Source organism: Melospiza georgiana, chromosome 16, assembly GCF_028018845.1.
Source record: "Melospiza georgiana isolate bMelGeo1 chromosome 16, bMelGeo1.pri, whole genome shotgun sequence".
NCBI lineage: Eukaryota > Metazoa > Chordata > Aves > Passeriformes > Passerellidae > Melospiza > Melospiza georgiana.
In genome coordinates this window covers 13,367,321-13,383,455 of record NC_080445.1, presented here as the reverse complement: position 1 = coordinate 13,383,455, position 16,135 = coordinate 13,367,321, and the positions used below count along the sequence as shown (strand labels likewise).

The 16,135-nt window shown below is 40.6% G+C and overlaps 1 protein-coding gene across 8 annotated transcripts in view; it reads left to right on the top strand.

Annotated features, from left to right (window-relative positions):
- KATNIP (katanin interacting protein) overlaps positions 1-16,135 on the top strand; it is a 56,553-nt gene that overhangs the window by 18,152 nt on the left and 22,266 nt on the right. For all 8 annotated transcript variants that reach the window (XM_058035744.1, XM_058035740.1, XM_058035739.1 and 5 more), the window contains exons 13-16: positions 3,291-3,431; positions 8,281-9,169; positions 13,398-14,126; positions 14,874-15,082. In XM_058035744.1, coding sequence (XP_057891727.1) covers positions 3,291-3,431; positions 8,281-9,169; positions 13,398-14,126; positions 14,874-15,082 — 1,968 coding nt within the window. The remainder of the gene's footprint in view (positions 1-3,290; positions 3,432-8,280; positions 9,170-13,397; positions 14,127-14,873; positions 15,083-16,135) is intronic.

The following is a 16,135-nucleotide window of genomic DNA, read 5'->3' as shown; positions in this document are numbered from 1 at the left end:
ACTTAGTCCATTAAAAACATAAATTACAGCTCATTTCATGCTAATGGTGCTTTTCTGCTCTCAAGGTAAATGAGATTTGAAAGAGGACAAATATGCAGTATTTTGAAATTTAGTTGAAACTCCTTATAGAAAATTATTTCCAAATATTTTCACCTGAAGCATCTTCCTTAATTTCTCCTGAGAATTGTATTTGGGATCTCATAAATACCCATTCTCCTTTTTAGGCTGTGCTGGCTGGCAGGTGACACTCAGTAGTAGTGGTGGTAGTAGCAGTTGTAGTAGTGACTCTCAGACTCTCTAGATATTTATAAATTATGTAGTAATACATTCATTAAGCCATTATGAACCTGTTACTCTCAGTATTACTCATACATTTATAAATATCATTATTCTTAAGAAATGAGCTTTTATATTGCATTGATTAATATATTCCCTTGATTTGTGACTCTGTAATCTCCTCTCTTGAGGCTGCATCCCAGATGGCATCTGGGCAGGGAATTTGCTCTTAGGCTGTGGGTATGGGGTGCCTGAACTGCAGATTCCTTCAGAAGGCAGAGCAGCACTTCCAGTTTGTGCACATTTCAGATCATACAGGAAAGCTTCAGGGTGCATTAAAAACCCAGTAAATTAATCAATCTCCAAGCAATGAACATTTTCAACAGAACAAAAACTTGAAATAAAAACTTATTGTGTGGAAAACTCATTTTACCATGCTTAAAACACTTCCATCTTTGATCATTTAGATGTACTTTTGTCTTTGAGAATACTCTCATTGAAAATGAGGGATTTTATTTTATTAGTTTATTTATTACCCTTGCAGACTTTTAAGAAGAGCACTTAAACTGCTTCCTTCCTTGTATTTTGTGATGTACTGTAAAAGAAAAAATGCCTGGCAGAATATCTGGTGCTCTCAACTTTTTAGATTAAATAAAGGGAAGGAATTTACTGTGAGGGTGGGCAGCCCTGGCACAGGGTGCCCAGAGCAGCTGTGGCTGCCCCTGGATCCCTGGCAGTGCCCAAGGCCAGGTCAGACAGGGCATGGAGCAGCCTGGGACAGTGGAAGGTGTCCCTGCCCATGGCAGGGGGTTGGGACTGGATGGTTTTTAAGTTCCCTTCCAATCCAAACCATTCTGGGATTCTCTGAAAATATTTAATAAGTCTTAGATTAGGTATTTATTGAAATTGCTTTCCACAAGCCTTTTTGGTTCTTATATGCATATAGAGGTCTTTTAAACCTCAGGATAACAAGGACAGGCAAATACTAACAAAGGTGTTGCTTCCCCCTGGGGAACCTTAGACCTGTGTCATTCCTCTTCACAGTGCTTGATGCTTCCTTTACCCTCCATCATTTACACCTTCAGTCCCACAAAAAGCAGTGCCAATCTCTCACAAAATCTTAAGATTAAAGGTGTTCACTCTCCCCTTTTACCTTGGTCCAGTGAAAATACAATTTCTTCTTCTTAACATACCAGGTTCACCCTCATGGTTCAAAGAATTTTTGGGTTAGATTTTCCAGCTCCAAGAAAATAACCCCAGGCTCAAGTACCTCTTGTGAAGGCAAAGACATGAGATCACTCTTTGGGATAAAACATGAGAGTCCTCCACAGTCTCTTGAGTTTTGGCATGGATCCTTCAAGGTGACTTGAATTTCTGGTGTCAGATCTTTGGCACCCTCATGGGGACTGTAACACCTGTGAGTTTTTGTAAGCTCACCAATATCAGTTATTTCCACTGATGAGCAAGATGATCTCCATGGCTGCCTCTCACTCAGGACACAACACTAAGCCTGGCTCTGATAAATCTCTGGTTTTGGAACATTGGGTGCAGTTTTACAGAGAAGCCAGTGAGAAGCAGGAGCAGATCATTTTGGTGCTGAATCAGGTACCCTCCTGTGAAGGCACCTCTGGCTCTCAGTACACACCAGAACCTATTGATTTCTGGGGAGTCAGCTCCTGCCTTGAGAGGTCTGCAGATGGATTGCTTATCTGATGTTGTCTGCAGTTGGGAAATTGTTTTTTTAACTGTTCTTATTCAAACTATGGCTTCAAAAACATGATGAAGATTTGAAGTTGACCCTGGAGTTGGGTTCACAGTGATTTGAGGGCTGTCCTTCATTTCTTTGATGTCAAGAGGCTTCTTTCTTTTTAAGTAATAAAGGACAGAACCTGTCTGGCACTCTTATGGCTGTTGGTGCTCCAAACTGGTGTTAAAGCAGAAACAATCTCCCAAAGCTTTTTAAGAGGCTTGGGGCAGAGACCCATCAGAGTCTGGAGAAATGAAGAGAGGACCATGGTGAGGAGTGAATCTGATAGCTATCATATTCACGCTGGCTCTGAGCAGGCTCCAGGGTGCTGTACTTACCATTGTTAGACACACAGATAGAGGACTCTGTGGTTAACACCTTCAGGAAAAACTGAAACACTCACTTCAGAGAGAAAGGTGTGGAAAAAGACTGCCTGTTATCTTGTGTGTGTGTGTATCTGTGTCCTGTGTGTCCCTGAGAACAGGAGGGGAACTAATTTATCAGCTGCTTTCAGATCACTGGTATGTAACCTGCATGTGGGTAACACTGAACATCAAATATATTAATACTGAACATTTTGATTCTGAAACTTCCTTCCTTCTGAGCTGCCAGATATCCTTTTCTTACATTCTGAACATGTAAAGATAGCAGTTCTTAGCAATGTCCAGAATTAAGCATTTCTTGGTACTTTAAAATCTCTTGATTGCCAGTTATATGTAAAATTCAAGTTGGGAATTCTGTGATGTCTTAGAAAATTTTCAGAGTGGAGTCCAGTATAACTCTGAGGAGTAGACCTGTAAGTGAAACTGATTATCTGCAAAGCCTGATTAAAATAGAGGCAGACAATAAAGTAAAATTCTCAAAGATTCCCCTCCTTAGAGGATGAACCAGAAGCAAAGAAATTGTGAAATGATTGTAGAATGCCCATTGTGCTCAGTGATCCCCCCTAGTGCCAGCAAAGCTGATTAATTTGATAAAAATAAACTGGGCTTGCTCTGCCTGTGCTCTGAGCGTGCAGATGTCTCCCTGGGACAGCAGGCAGCTGACCTTTAGCTCATTGCCAGCTTGTTGGGAGCTGTCTGGCAGGCGGGAGAATGGGATTTACTCTTGGGAAATGAGGCTGAGGTTTTGCTCTTTACGTAGCAGATTTTATGAAACCTTTACTTTCCTAATGGCCTCCTGTGCTGCTGGGGGGGTGGGGAGTTAATTAAAACACCTGCTCCAGGAGAAGGAGCATTAGTGACAGTCTGCTTGTCTGTGTTTTTAGCTCCCCAAGGAAAGCTGCCTTTGGATGTGCCCTTTCCACCCACCCGTCCAACTTTACTTTGTTATCCGCAATCCCACCCGCTCACGTGACTTTGGTATATCCAAGATCAAGATTTGGAATTACAACACAACAACTCCCAGTGTAAGTAGTCTTTTCTCAACTCCTCTTTATATTTGCTCATGCTTTGCCTAGGGAAATTCAGTGTGATCTTCTTTCTAAAAGCACGAAATAAAAGTAGATACAATTTCCTGTAATAAAACAGGAGCTGTGAGGTGTCCCTGTCTGCTGTGAAATTTGCTTTTGTCTTAATTGTAAGTGCTAACAATGTAGTGATAATGTTTTCGTGGGCACAATGAGCATTTGTTTTCAAAGCTATTAAAGATCACTAAAGACCTAATAAAAGGCTTGCACGTCCTGTCATTAATCCTTTACTGTGGTGAGAAATAGAGATACAAAGGTAAGTGCATCTCAGTATTCAGGGCTTTCAGCTGTTTAATCACCATGTAAATAAATACGTGTTTAAATGTCTGTTTTTTGGTGTCTATAAATATAAACAGGCTGACTGTTGCTCAGTTTGGGGTTTGTCACTTTAATTGTAAAATGGTTTGGGTTGGAAGGACCTTTAAGATCATCCAGTTCCAGCCCCCCTCCCTGGGCAGGGACAATTAAAAAGTCCACTACTGTGTGCTCATAATAAAACCAGTCATCTACTGTTACAAGAGAGACATATCATGGCAGATGGCAGATGGTCTCTTGTCTGTGTGTTTGAATGTCACCATGAATATCATTCTTGTTTGTACACTGCAGTGTTAAGAAAAAAAAAATCTCAGGTACTGGATCAAAGAGGATTTGCTGTCCTGGATTATAAATAAGAAGCTTTATCCCTCTGGTTTTGCTCTCATCCATGTTCTTATATAAGCACATATGGTAATTTATACATACGGAAATGGCCGTGGAAGGGACAGCTTAAAACAAATTTACTACAACATGATTTATATTTCTTTTCCTGGAATTTTAATAGCTTTTCTCACTAAAATGTGGTCTACAGGATGTTCCATCATCATTAGAGTGTGCAAAAGGGCTGCTGTTCTTGGAGGTAATGGTATGATTTGTTACCAAACCTACTGAATAGAATGCAGGACGCACACAGAAATGTTTGTCTGTGTTTCAGGGCTCTGCTTCTTTAATAACCTGATATAAGGCAATGTGTAAAATCCATTGGGAGTATAATCCTATGGATTTTGATGGAAAAATTTCTGTGTGCAGAACACACAGAGAAATGTTTGTCTGGTTTCAAGGTTCTGCTTCTTTAATAACCTGAAATAAGGCAATGTGTAAAATCCATTGGGAATATAATCCTATGGGTTTTGGTGGAAATGCAGCAGTTTATCCTTGCTGAAGAAATGTCTCATTATCCTTAGCATGAAAGAATAATACAAAGCAGTTCTGCCTAAGTCTGTAATTTGTCATGAGGAAGTTTTGTCTAAGAAGTATAAAACCCCAAAAGACAATGAATGAACAATTTTCTTCCTGCTAATGTAAATCCAGAGCCAGATTTCTGTGTAGATTTTGGGAATCATTCTAACTGCCTTCTTTCCCTCAAAAACCACGTAAGTGAGAGATGTCCAAGTACTGCTTCCAAAAATAGGCTAAAATTAAGTCAGGCTGGTACTTTTGTATATTTGAATTTCAGAACTTGAGACTGGAAGGAGAAAAAAATATGTCTGAAGGAAGCTGTAAAAGTCAGATGACATCATTGTCATAGATTCCTTGATTCATTGAATTACAAGAAAGGTCTCAGAGGATGTTTCATCTTGCCTTTATTTACTTCAGTTGAGACCTCCAAAAAAGGAGGCGAATTTTAGTCTGCAGGAAGGGAACAAGTGTAGGGCAGCCAGTTTTTTTCAAATTTATCTGCAACAGTCAGACACTTTGTAAGTACTTGATACAGCCTTGAAATTGCATGGTTAATGGTGCTATTAAAACTTTTTTGAAAGATCCAGTCTAAAGTGTGTTGTATGTCTTCACAAAACTGGGAATGGAATCAATACCTAAATGCATTAAGGTCTTAGGTGCTCTCCAGTTGAATAATTCTCTTCTTCAGGTGGTTGCCTGTGTGTTTGTTCCTCCTGTGCCTATGTTCCTGTCCATTCTCTTGGGGCTTTTTTTCAGTGCTAACAATGTAGTGATGTGTGTCTGTAAGGATGGAGCAGCTTTCTTCAGGCACAATCAGTTTTGTAGAAGTATTTTCTTTGGTTCTTGGCTTCTTTTCTACTGCTTCTTTTTCACACTTTTCAGAAAAGTCAGAAGCAATTTCAGGTCCTCTGTCCAGGAAGAATTCTCAGAGAAGTGCCTCTGGTTTTAGGCTCTATCCTTTGTGCATGAATATCACAGAAATGGCCAGAAATACCATCCCTATTTTCTCCTTGGGAGGCACTGTCCCTGCCGACACCCTGGGAGGGCTGAGGGTGCAGGCTGGGAAGGAACATCCAAAGGAACCAGAATTATTTTCACAAAATCTTTTTTCTCTCTGACAATGCTCATACCCACTTGTTTGTTCTGAGACACTGTGACCTTTTAATTACTCTTCCAGCAAGGAAAAGCCCTGCCTTGGCTGAAGTATTGAGTGGTTGTTTACAGGGTGGGATTACTCCTGAGGAAGGGATTTTTCCAGCCTCCTCACGCTTGAGGAGAGCTGAGCAGTGGTACTGGGGATGCTAAACTGTCAATCTTTTCCACCAGAACAGATCACTAAGCAACTGGAAACTCAGAAGAGGGGTGGGAGGGAATGAAAAAGAGCAGTTCTTAGTCTTGTGCCTGCATATGTTTGTTCTTGGAGTCTCTTGGGATCTGTTCAGATTTTTCCTCCCTGAGGCTCAGTCTGCTCAGGATTTTGGTGCAGATTTTCATCAGCTCTCCGGAGCTGTCAGCTCTTGGAGTGCCTGCCCCAGTCCAGTCTGTCTCTGTTATCCTAGAAATACCTGGCTGCTTCATCTTGGTACCCTTCAGACCTTTTCTGCTTCCTAAAATACCCATCCCAGACATTCCAAAGCATCAGAGAACAGTCTCCCACTGACTGGAAAAGCATTTTTGAAGTGAGTGACCCCTTTTTGGGCTTGACTGTCCCTTTTTCAGGGAGAATGAGCTCCACTATCTCATTTTCTCTGCCTACCTGACCTCCTCTGCAGGTGAGTGCAGTGGGATTCATTTCAAAACATGCTGTTCTTAAGAAGTTGATTTTAATTTAAAAAGATGACATTGAAAAATACTTTTCAATGTACATCTGTATTTTGTGGTCCCCTTCAGTTTACACCTATTTCCAGGTAAAAATGCAGAACTAAGGCCTGGGTATTCCTAACAGCAGTAGGGCTGGAATATTATGGAGAAATGTTCCAGTTATCCTAAATTCAGCTGTGACTGTTCAATATCTCTAGCATTTAAGGAGGACATTGGCAGTTTAGACATATAAAAATTTTAAAAATAGCATTATTGGGACATCCTGATAGTCTTTCTCTTCCCCATCATAATTCCAGGCAAAGCCATGCAGGTAGTTTTCAACAGATGTAATTATTGAAATGTTCTGATCCCCTGTTAGATCAATCTAGCAGTGTCCTCATTCAAGGGGAAAAAATATCCTGTTTTATGGCTGACTGCATCAGCACAGAAATGCAGCACTTTATGATCCTACAGGAGTTCCACAGGCAGCCAGGCCATAATGGCCAATTAAACTGGTTTTACAGCTGCTCACTGGGAACTCAGGGAAGGTTATCTTTTTCCTTTCAGGAATGTGTCCTGCATTCCTGCACCCACTCCCCTCCCTCACCTGGAGCTTTCTTGTCATGTTTGCATCCCCTGCTTTTCCTCTGGGTACATCCATATTGCATTTTTTTGGCCTCAGAGATGTTATTATTGGGAAGGCAACAGGATGGAAGCTATAAAAACTTGTAAGGCTTAAACAGTGTGTGTTCAGGAGTGAAGAACCAGAAACTTTCATGCTTGGAAGGGAAGGAGTGATTGGTTTAGTCTGGGAGCAGAGGAAAATGAAAATCAGTATTCAAGGAGAACTGACAGGCTGGAAATGAGCAATGAAACTGAAACTTCTTACTTTCACAAAAAGCTTCTTAGTTTTCACAAAAAGAAGCAAAGAACAGAGAGTCTCTGAAAGACTCCATGAGATGGACAAGTTAGAGAACAGAATGGAGATGGATTGTGTCTCATCTTCTGTATTTTCTTTGAAGATAATGGTATTTTTGTCAAGAGGGAGAAAAGGTTATATTGAAATGGCGAAGAGAACAGAAAGAACATTAGTTCTAACTTCAATGGAATAAAAAAAACAGGTATTGGTGAGTGCCACAGAGAAGAACATAGAGATAAAGTTGTGAGTGGCAGAATTGTGTCTGAGATGAAGGCCTGTTGTTTAAAAGGCTAGTTAAGTGTTGGAATAGGCTATCAAGGCAGATTAGTTGAAAACTGTTAAAACCAGATTTCCTCACAATGGTGTAGGTTATTTTATATTCTTCAGAGAGGGACTGGATGATTTTTTTTTTCCTAGCATTTCTGTAACTCTCTAACTCTTTTTAACTCTGGTGGCTTTGATCTGGGTGGTTGTTCACTGTGGAACATGTCGTGAAAGTGCTGAATCTTAGGGATGAAAAGCAAAATGTGCCTCTGGAATTTATATCCTGATCAAATATAATTGTACTTAATCTGGGCTTTTCCCCTCAAGCTTTTCTAAATAATCAAACCTTGTCAGCCAAAGTGATAGCAGTGTCTAGCAGGGTTTCCTGTCCTTTAAAAAAATCTTATCTATTACACAGTGTTTCTTAGTCATTTCAGCTTCAGATTAAAAAGCAGTCAAAAGCACATACTGACACAGGGTTTAATTGTTTTCATCTGTCTATTGATTAAGTGTTCAAATGTCAGAGTCCCAGAGCTGTGATATCTAATGCTTAAAAGCTTGACTGAAATCTTCCTACCTTTATTTTTGTAGGACCTTGATGTTGGAGCAAAGAAGGTGAAGTTGTATGTTGATGAGAACCTTGTGTTTGATGGTGAATTAGAGAGAGGCTCTGGAGATCTCCTTGCTGACCAGAGCACCACAATTGACCTCACAGATCACAAGCAAGATAGCTCAGCCTCTCCCTCAGCTGAGAGGAAGGAAGGAAATGCACCTGCAGGTCCAGACAAGAAAACAGACCTACTTTTAAAATGCTCAGAATCAAACAGTGCTTCATTGAACTGGACAGCTCTGCCAGAAGAGAATCTTCTTGAGCCTAAGATGAACTCAATCAGCTTTACAAAGAAAAATTTATCACAGTTAGAGGATGATCTAAAAGTGCCCCCATCTCAGGTTTGTATAAAAGATGCCGAAGAGGAGGAAGCAGCAGTTGCAGAGCATGTTCAGTCTGATGATGAGCTTTGTTTGAGTGAGCAAATGGAAAGGTTAACAGGAAGAAAACTGACTGATTCTGCAGGTGCAATTCCTTCTTGGTTGCAGTCATCTTCCCAGGTAACACAGAATAATCAAGACACTCCCAGTAGGCAGAAGCCTCCGTGGCTTGCCACAGAACAGAATTTCAACTCAAGATTTCAAACACAGCCAGATGAAATCATGAAAAACTTCTCAGATCTGATAAATGAGGATGTCAAATGTCAGAGGCATGAACTGGGAAGACCCAATAGTAGAAATGCAACTGGAGATGGGAGATCACAAACGCTGACCAGAAAGGATGCTGATGTGGACTTGGACATTTTTGACTCCCTTTCTAACAAAAACTGCAGTTTGCAGTACCCTGTGAGTGGAAGGAGAAGTGTCATGTGTGGTAAAAAGCTGGGATTAAACACTACAAATCTTGGAGAAGATGATTCTACTCTCAAAGGTAAGAGTCACAATAGCAACCTTAGTCCAAGTGCTGATGTGTTCTCCATTTTGCAGAGGCACAAACTCATTTTAGGTGGAAGGGACTTCTTGAGATTCCTGGAAGTTTAGACAGTGGATATTAGTCTGGCTATTTGTGATATTTTCCTCATGAGAATACTCAGTCTGTCTCCTACACCTGATATGAAACACTCTTCAGAAAAATTTGCATTCTGATTTAGGGGCTTTTAATTTATTTGGAGCAGCTGGAAGATGAAATTTCAGTAAATTACATTCTAAAAATTGACAGTCCTGTAGACAGCAAATGTTTGCTAATATCAATTAAAATCTGCAGAGAGATAAAGAAGATTACATCCCAAATTTGCAGAGTTTATTTGTGTAGTAGCTTTGTGTCTTTCTTGGTGAGAATAGATGCTCAATATATTTATTCAGAGTGAATGGAAAATTACCCTTATTTTTCTTCTCCGCTCATAATTTTATAAACCTCTCCCTCAGACATCTGGCTTATTTATGAAGAGTTTTCTAATAAATTAGCTGTTGTCTGCTCTGTGCTGTTGATTATCCTTGTCCTCCTTCCCCAGACCTCCTGTTGGAGGTGGATCCAGCTTTGTGCAGTTGTGTTCTGGCTCTGGCAGGACCAGCTGTGTGTCCCCAGGGAACAGCAGGAGAACTTCCCAAGCTCCCCTTTATCCCAACATCTGGCAATCCATGGCTAGGCATTTTTCAGGGTATGAGATATTTTTGTCTTTAACAAGTGTAAATAACAGAAAAGTAGAATTTCTTACCCACAAGCTCTCCTTTGGCTCTCTTTCACCCAATTTGCCTTTGCTTGGGGTATATGTTTGTCTTCCATTTTCAGTTTCAAGCCATGTCACTCTGACTCCTGGGTTTTGGACCCTTCATGCTCCTTGCTTGGCATTCTGTAATCCTTCAGCATTCAATATCTTGTCTCAAATGAAGATTTAATACAAGAACAACAAGACTCAGAGAATTGGAATAAGATGTTACAAAGCCACAAATTGAAATTTTGAGAGTGATTGAACATCAGAACAATTTACATGAAAATGTATCTTGCTGTATATTGAATTTGGGTGTTTACATGCAAGTAAGGGTGACAAGGGACAGCAAATTCACCTAAATGAAGGAGTGTCAGTTCAAATTCTACAGCTGGTACTGCAGGGCTTTTTCAGACAAAGGTAAAATGGTTCTTTCTAAACTTAGAATGTCTGAATTTTTCCTTGTCTGACCCTCTGTGGAGAAAACAGCAATTTCATCAGTGTGTCTGAAGTTATACCTCAAAGAAGAGAAGAACAGAGGAGTTTGGAATAGGTGCCACCTGCCCTTCACCCACTCCACTCCCTGCAGCCCCATTTACTGTTTCACACATTTCACAGTATCTGTTACATGAAAACTTTCATGTTGTGAAAACTGTAAATAAATCCCACCTTGAGAAGTTCTGTTCAGTTGTGAAAATGGAGATAAATTAGGAATTTCAATGCAAACTACAAGATGAGAGTTATAATTTTTCAATGTAAATTTTCTCTGATTTTGCTCAGAGCGGGTTTTCCTGTGGTGCTTTAAGCTCCTGATGTGTTTTAGTCCCTGCAGCCACCCAGCAGCTTTTGTTCTCTCTGCTGTGTGTGCAGGGTAAAGCCATCTTCAAATGGAGCTGAGAGAGCTTTAACAACAGGAAAACCTTTAAAATGTTTCCCTGAGAGGGCTGGATTTTAATTGGCCTGGGGCTAAGAGAAGGGCAGTGGAGGGTGGGACAAAGGGAAGGCTCAGAGGCTCCTGTGGATGTCACAGCATGGCTTTGGTCACTAAATGCTTCACAAGAACGACAGCAATTAGTAACAGCACGTACAGGCTTGGCTGGAGTTAATGTTGCTATAAAAACATCAATTTTTCTTTGATAACCAGTTTAATGTGCGAAGGAAATGGTGGGAGTACGCTGATAAAATTTGCAAATAACATATAATTTGGTTTATTATGAGTTAAGAAGATTGAAGAACTGCACAGAACGATGAACTTGAGGACTGGAGCAATGGAATGCAATTCAGTAGAATGCTTGCAGGCTCATCTGGGGACTAATAACCAAAAATTAAGTTGTAAGCTGAGTAATCATCAATTGCAAATGACCGAGGAAGAGAAGACTCATGGTTGAGTAGCTGATGGCAGATTGAGTGAAATGCTGGGGTGAGCAGTGATTGGAGCAGTGCACTCCCAGGATGGATCAGCAGAGGCATTTTGGCTACTTGGGAAACCTCAATATCTCCAGACAGGCACTTGTGAGAGACCTCACTTGGAAAACTGCAGCTCTGATCATCCATTTTCAGGAAAGCTGATTACCAAGTGGAACAGATACAGAGGAGAGCTTTTAGAATGATTTGGGAAATGAAGCATGTGATTGCAGCATGGAAATATGATTGCTGTTTATAACTGCAGGGAGTAAAAAAAGAGATTAACACAACAGAGGGAGAAGAAAGGTGGTTTTTTCTGTGTAGTCTTGCCCCAAAATGTAGTTTTCTAAAGTTTTGAGAGGAATTGTGTGTGGGGTGTGTGGCCATCAGAAGCTGAATTGGTAGTTCAAGACACTCCTGAACCCACAGAGGAGCTGGATGTTTGAGGTGTCATTAATCAATAATGCATTTTAGATTCTTGAAAGATAAAAGTCACACACTATAAACCTTCAGCCATTGGTGTCTGCTTTTGGGCAACCTCTGCTTTCCTTTGAGAGCTCCACTTCTCCTCTTACCAGTCCTTAAAGTAGGACTCACAAACCTTTTAAATTCCCCTTGTACTGCCCTAGAAGGGGTTCAGGATTGTAACCTCTGGACTGTTGGAAGTATTTCATATTTGTAAAGAAATGGGGAAAACTCTCCCAAACTAGGAAAGTCAGTGGATGGTAAATACTCCTCTGTACTCTGCTCATCCCAAAATTTTCAAGCTTTGACATTTTCAAGGGGTAAATATTTGTACAGTGCCTTGTCCAGGTGAATTGTGAGTATTGCTGGGGATCAACCACCTCTTGTTAGTGGTGTGAGCAAGAAAGTGACTTAAAAATGTCTGATATTCTCTGAAATATGAACCTTTCCTTTATGCCTGCCTTTTCCTTGTGGTGTAAGGAGGAGTGCCAGGTTGGTCTCCAGCCTTTCATTCTGGAAGACAACCCTTTTCCAGGTAGTTTCCCATCTGCTCTAAAATTCTTAATTTTATCTCACGTGTCCCCACTGTAAGTGGTTATTTGCCATAGATAGATTAGGAACATTGCCTCTTTCCAGTATTTCCAAAAACACAGTTAAAAGTTAGTCTTGATCAGTCTTTTGGGAAAATTTTGTTTTGCATTTCACAGCAATTGGCATTTATTCTTGATAACCATTTGTTTTAGTATCCACCCAAGGACACTGTACAGAAGTAAAATCTGGCCCACGGGCCTGTAATTGTTCAGTACTGCACTTCCTTTTCTTCATTTATTTGAAGAAAATACATGAGTGACTGCTTTATTGAAAACCTTGGTTATTATCTGTTCTTAATTGTTTTGAGATTGAAGTGAAGCAGTTCCCCAGTGCAGCCACAAGGAGAAGATGCTTTGCTCCCACTGGGTCCCTCTGATTTGTTGCCCTCCCACTGTAGCATTCCCATTGGATATCTTGTAATTATTCTCTTTCTACATCTCACACCTGCTGAAAAATAGGAAAAATATTTGGACATTACCTGCCTAGAATGCAATGCTCACCTCATCCTGCCTGTCTGCTGAACCTACTCCTTTTCCCACCACTTTTCTTTATATACCTGGGGCTCATTTTGAGAGGAAGAACCAGCTTTTCTCTGTAATGCTTTACATTAACCAGTTCAGCCATTTCCAGCTGTATGAAAGGCCTGCAGAAATGCAGAGGGATGATTTAAACTCTTGTGACAGGCACACAATAAGTATCACTGAGCAAAAATCCCAATTTCTTTAAGGGCTGAGGCAAGAATTCACAGCCTCTACTTAGTTGCAGTTTGTACCATGGCAGGAGTTCTCCTCCATAGGTAAAAGTGATTTTGTTCATTGTGTTTGAGTGGGGAAGGGGAACTGGGACATGTAGTCTTTGTGACAGAAATGCAAAATAAAAGTGCTGCTGTCAGAGAATTTCCCAGTGAGGTACACAACATCATTCTGCAAAGTCAATGTTGGAGTGGTTTGCTCCCTGTTTGTACATTAAATGCCTTTGTAATGTTGTTTTCAGATGAAGACATTCCCATCAAGGACGTAGCAACCTCTAGAATGAAGTGGTGCAGTGAGCAAGAACACACTCTGCAGGAGTCCTGGAACTCCTTGGTGAAATTTAATTATTCCCACCGTGGTCGGATCTCGAACATGGATTTTCAAGGGGATATTTTTGATGAGTTCCTCCATCAGCAGAAAATCAGCCGGCCTGGAGAAAATCAGAGAAAAGAGGGACTACAAACACTACCAAAGAAGCAAGAGGAAGAAAATTCTGTGGAGATCCAGGATGGAAGTGATTTTAAAATCCCAGTTTTACCTTATGGGCAGCACTTGGTGATAGACATCCGAACAACATGGGGAGACAGACATTATGTTGGTCTTAATGGAATTGAAATTTTTAGTTCTAAAGGAGAGCCTGTTCAGATTGCAAAAATAACAGCTGAACCCCCTGACATAAATATTTTACCAGCTTATGGAAATGATCCCAGGGTGGTAACCAACCTGATAGATGGGGTGAATAGGACCCAGGATGATATGCACCTCTGGCTGGCACCATTCACCCCTGGAAAAGCTCACTTTGTCTTCATTGACTTTGTGGATTCCTGTCAGGTAGCCATGATTAGGATCTGGAATTACAATAAATCCCGAATCCACTCCTTCAGAGGTGTGAAAGACATCATCATGGTGCTGGATGAGCAGTGCATCTTCAAAGGAGAGATTGCCAAAGCCTCAGGAACCTTGTCTGGAGGTAGGCTATCATTTCTGATTTTCCTTGTGGAAACAGCAGTACAATACAAACAAAATACATTTAGCTTGTTTGTTATCATTTTCCACTTCAAAGCAAGCTGGCACTTTGTTTGGTGTTTAATTTAAAAACATAATGCAAAGCCCATTAATGCATTCTTCACTGATACTGGGGATTTTAGCAGCATACAGAGCTAATCTCCATTTTTAACTATGTCTTAGCAACCAGTTTGTGTTTCAATCCCATCAGATAAGCACTAGAAATTTCAAAGTTGCAGCTTTTTGCTTGTTTTCACATACATGGTCTTTTGAAAAAGGTGATTGGGAAGCTTTTTTCCCCATTTGCTTTTCTATGTATCTGAAATCTGACTGAATTCTCTAGTGAATTCTCTAATTTTCCATTAGAGAAATGGAATTTCCATTGAAATGAATGACCATTAGAGAAATTGTCCAGAGAGTTTCTGGATAGCCCAAAAGCTTCAGGAGCAGTTCCTGGTCCTTTGACAAGAGTTTCCAGCACGGTGTTAGAGAATCCATTAGAGAATTGAAATTCTCTAATTTTCCCTCTGAATTCTCTAATTTTCCATTATGCAGTGTAAGTTTGAGAGTGAAAGCCATAGTCAGTATCAATTTGCCATACATTATCTTTAAACACTGCTGCAAATTAAATGCAAAGAAGGGCCAAAAATAATTTTTCTAATTATTTTCTTTTTGCATTATTTCTCCATTTAATTCTGTGTGTTGCCTTCAGCTCCAGAGCACTTTGGGGACACCATATTGTTCACTACTGATGATGATATTCTTGAAGCCATTTACTACTATGATGAGACATATGATGGAGAAATGGGAGATTCCAGCTCCCTGAGATATGAGGAAGAGCTGAAGAGGCCAACAACTGCAGACAGGGAGGGAGATGAGAGACCTTTTACACAAGCAGGGTTGAGAACAGAGGAGCAACAGGTGGGGGCCTCTATGTTTAAAACTCTCTATAAATGTCTGTTTGAAATATGGAAGTAATAGCCACATTTCCAGGCTGGAATAAAACTGCAGAAGAACTAACACAATTATTACTATTTTAAAGACATTTTTTCACCAGATCAAGAATTTATGTTATTTTTTTAAAGCTCTAAAGGTCCTCCAAATTGTGGTTTCCCTGATTAATTAATAAGCTTATTTCTTTACTTAATTGGAGAGGGACTAGGGGGAGTTCTTTATGATTTAGGTACTCTTGAAGGTTTCTTGTCTGTCAGTGATTTTTCCCATACAGCTACTTCTGTCATGAGTAGTTGTCCTCCCTGGCCCTCCAAACAAAAGATTTTTCCATATTTTCCATATTGTTGGTTTCTTCCTCCACAAATTAAGGATGTTGAATAAGAAGGGTCTCTTCCTCTCAACTCTCCCCTTATTTTTCCTCTTTTTTTTTGGCTAGCATCATCACAGGTGTGGGTGCATTTTGCATCATAAAAACTCCTCTTTTCTAGTCCATGCAGAAGGCATTTCCCTCCTTGGAGGACGGCTGTATTTCCAAGCACTTGAGCTCTTTGTTGCCTTTTGCCATCCCAGCCCAGCAGTCCAGTGTGTGAGCAAAGATCCCACAGGATTTTCTCAAGATGCTGTGTGGCATCTTTGACCTGTTTTCCTTAAAATTTTCTACTTTCTCAGAATCTTCCGGAGCACCCTCAGTGAGGTTGTCTTTTTCTAGGGTTCACACTCTTGTGTGTCAGGAGATTCAAAGCTGAATCAATCCAAATTCCAGCTGCTCCAGCCAAGATCTCCACAGGGATGTGTGGTTCCTAATGAGCCTCCTGTGGTTCCAAACCTTCCCCTTCTGTCCTGTCCTCTTTTTCTTGTGGCTCACAAGACAAAAGGAGATCCAGTGGTGTTGGAATTTGAATCTCGCTGTTAAAACCACAAGTCAGTGGCTTTAACCCTTGCGCTTCTGCAGGAATTTTGATCCCATCTTTGCATGCAGTAGCTGAAACTGCTCAGAGCCTTGCACAGTGCAGGGTTTCA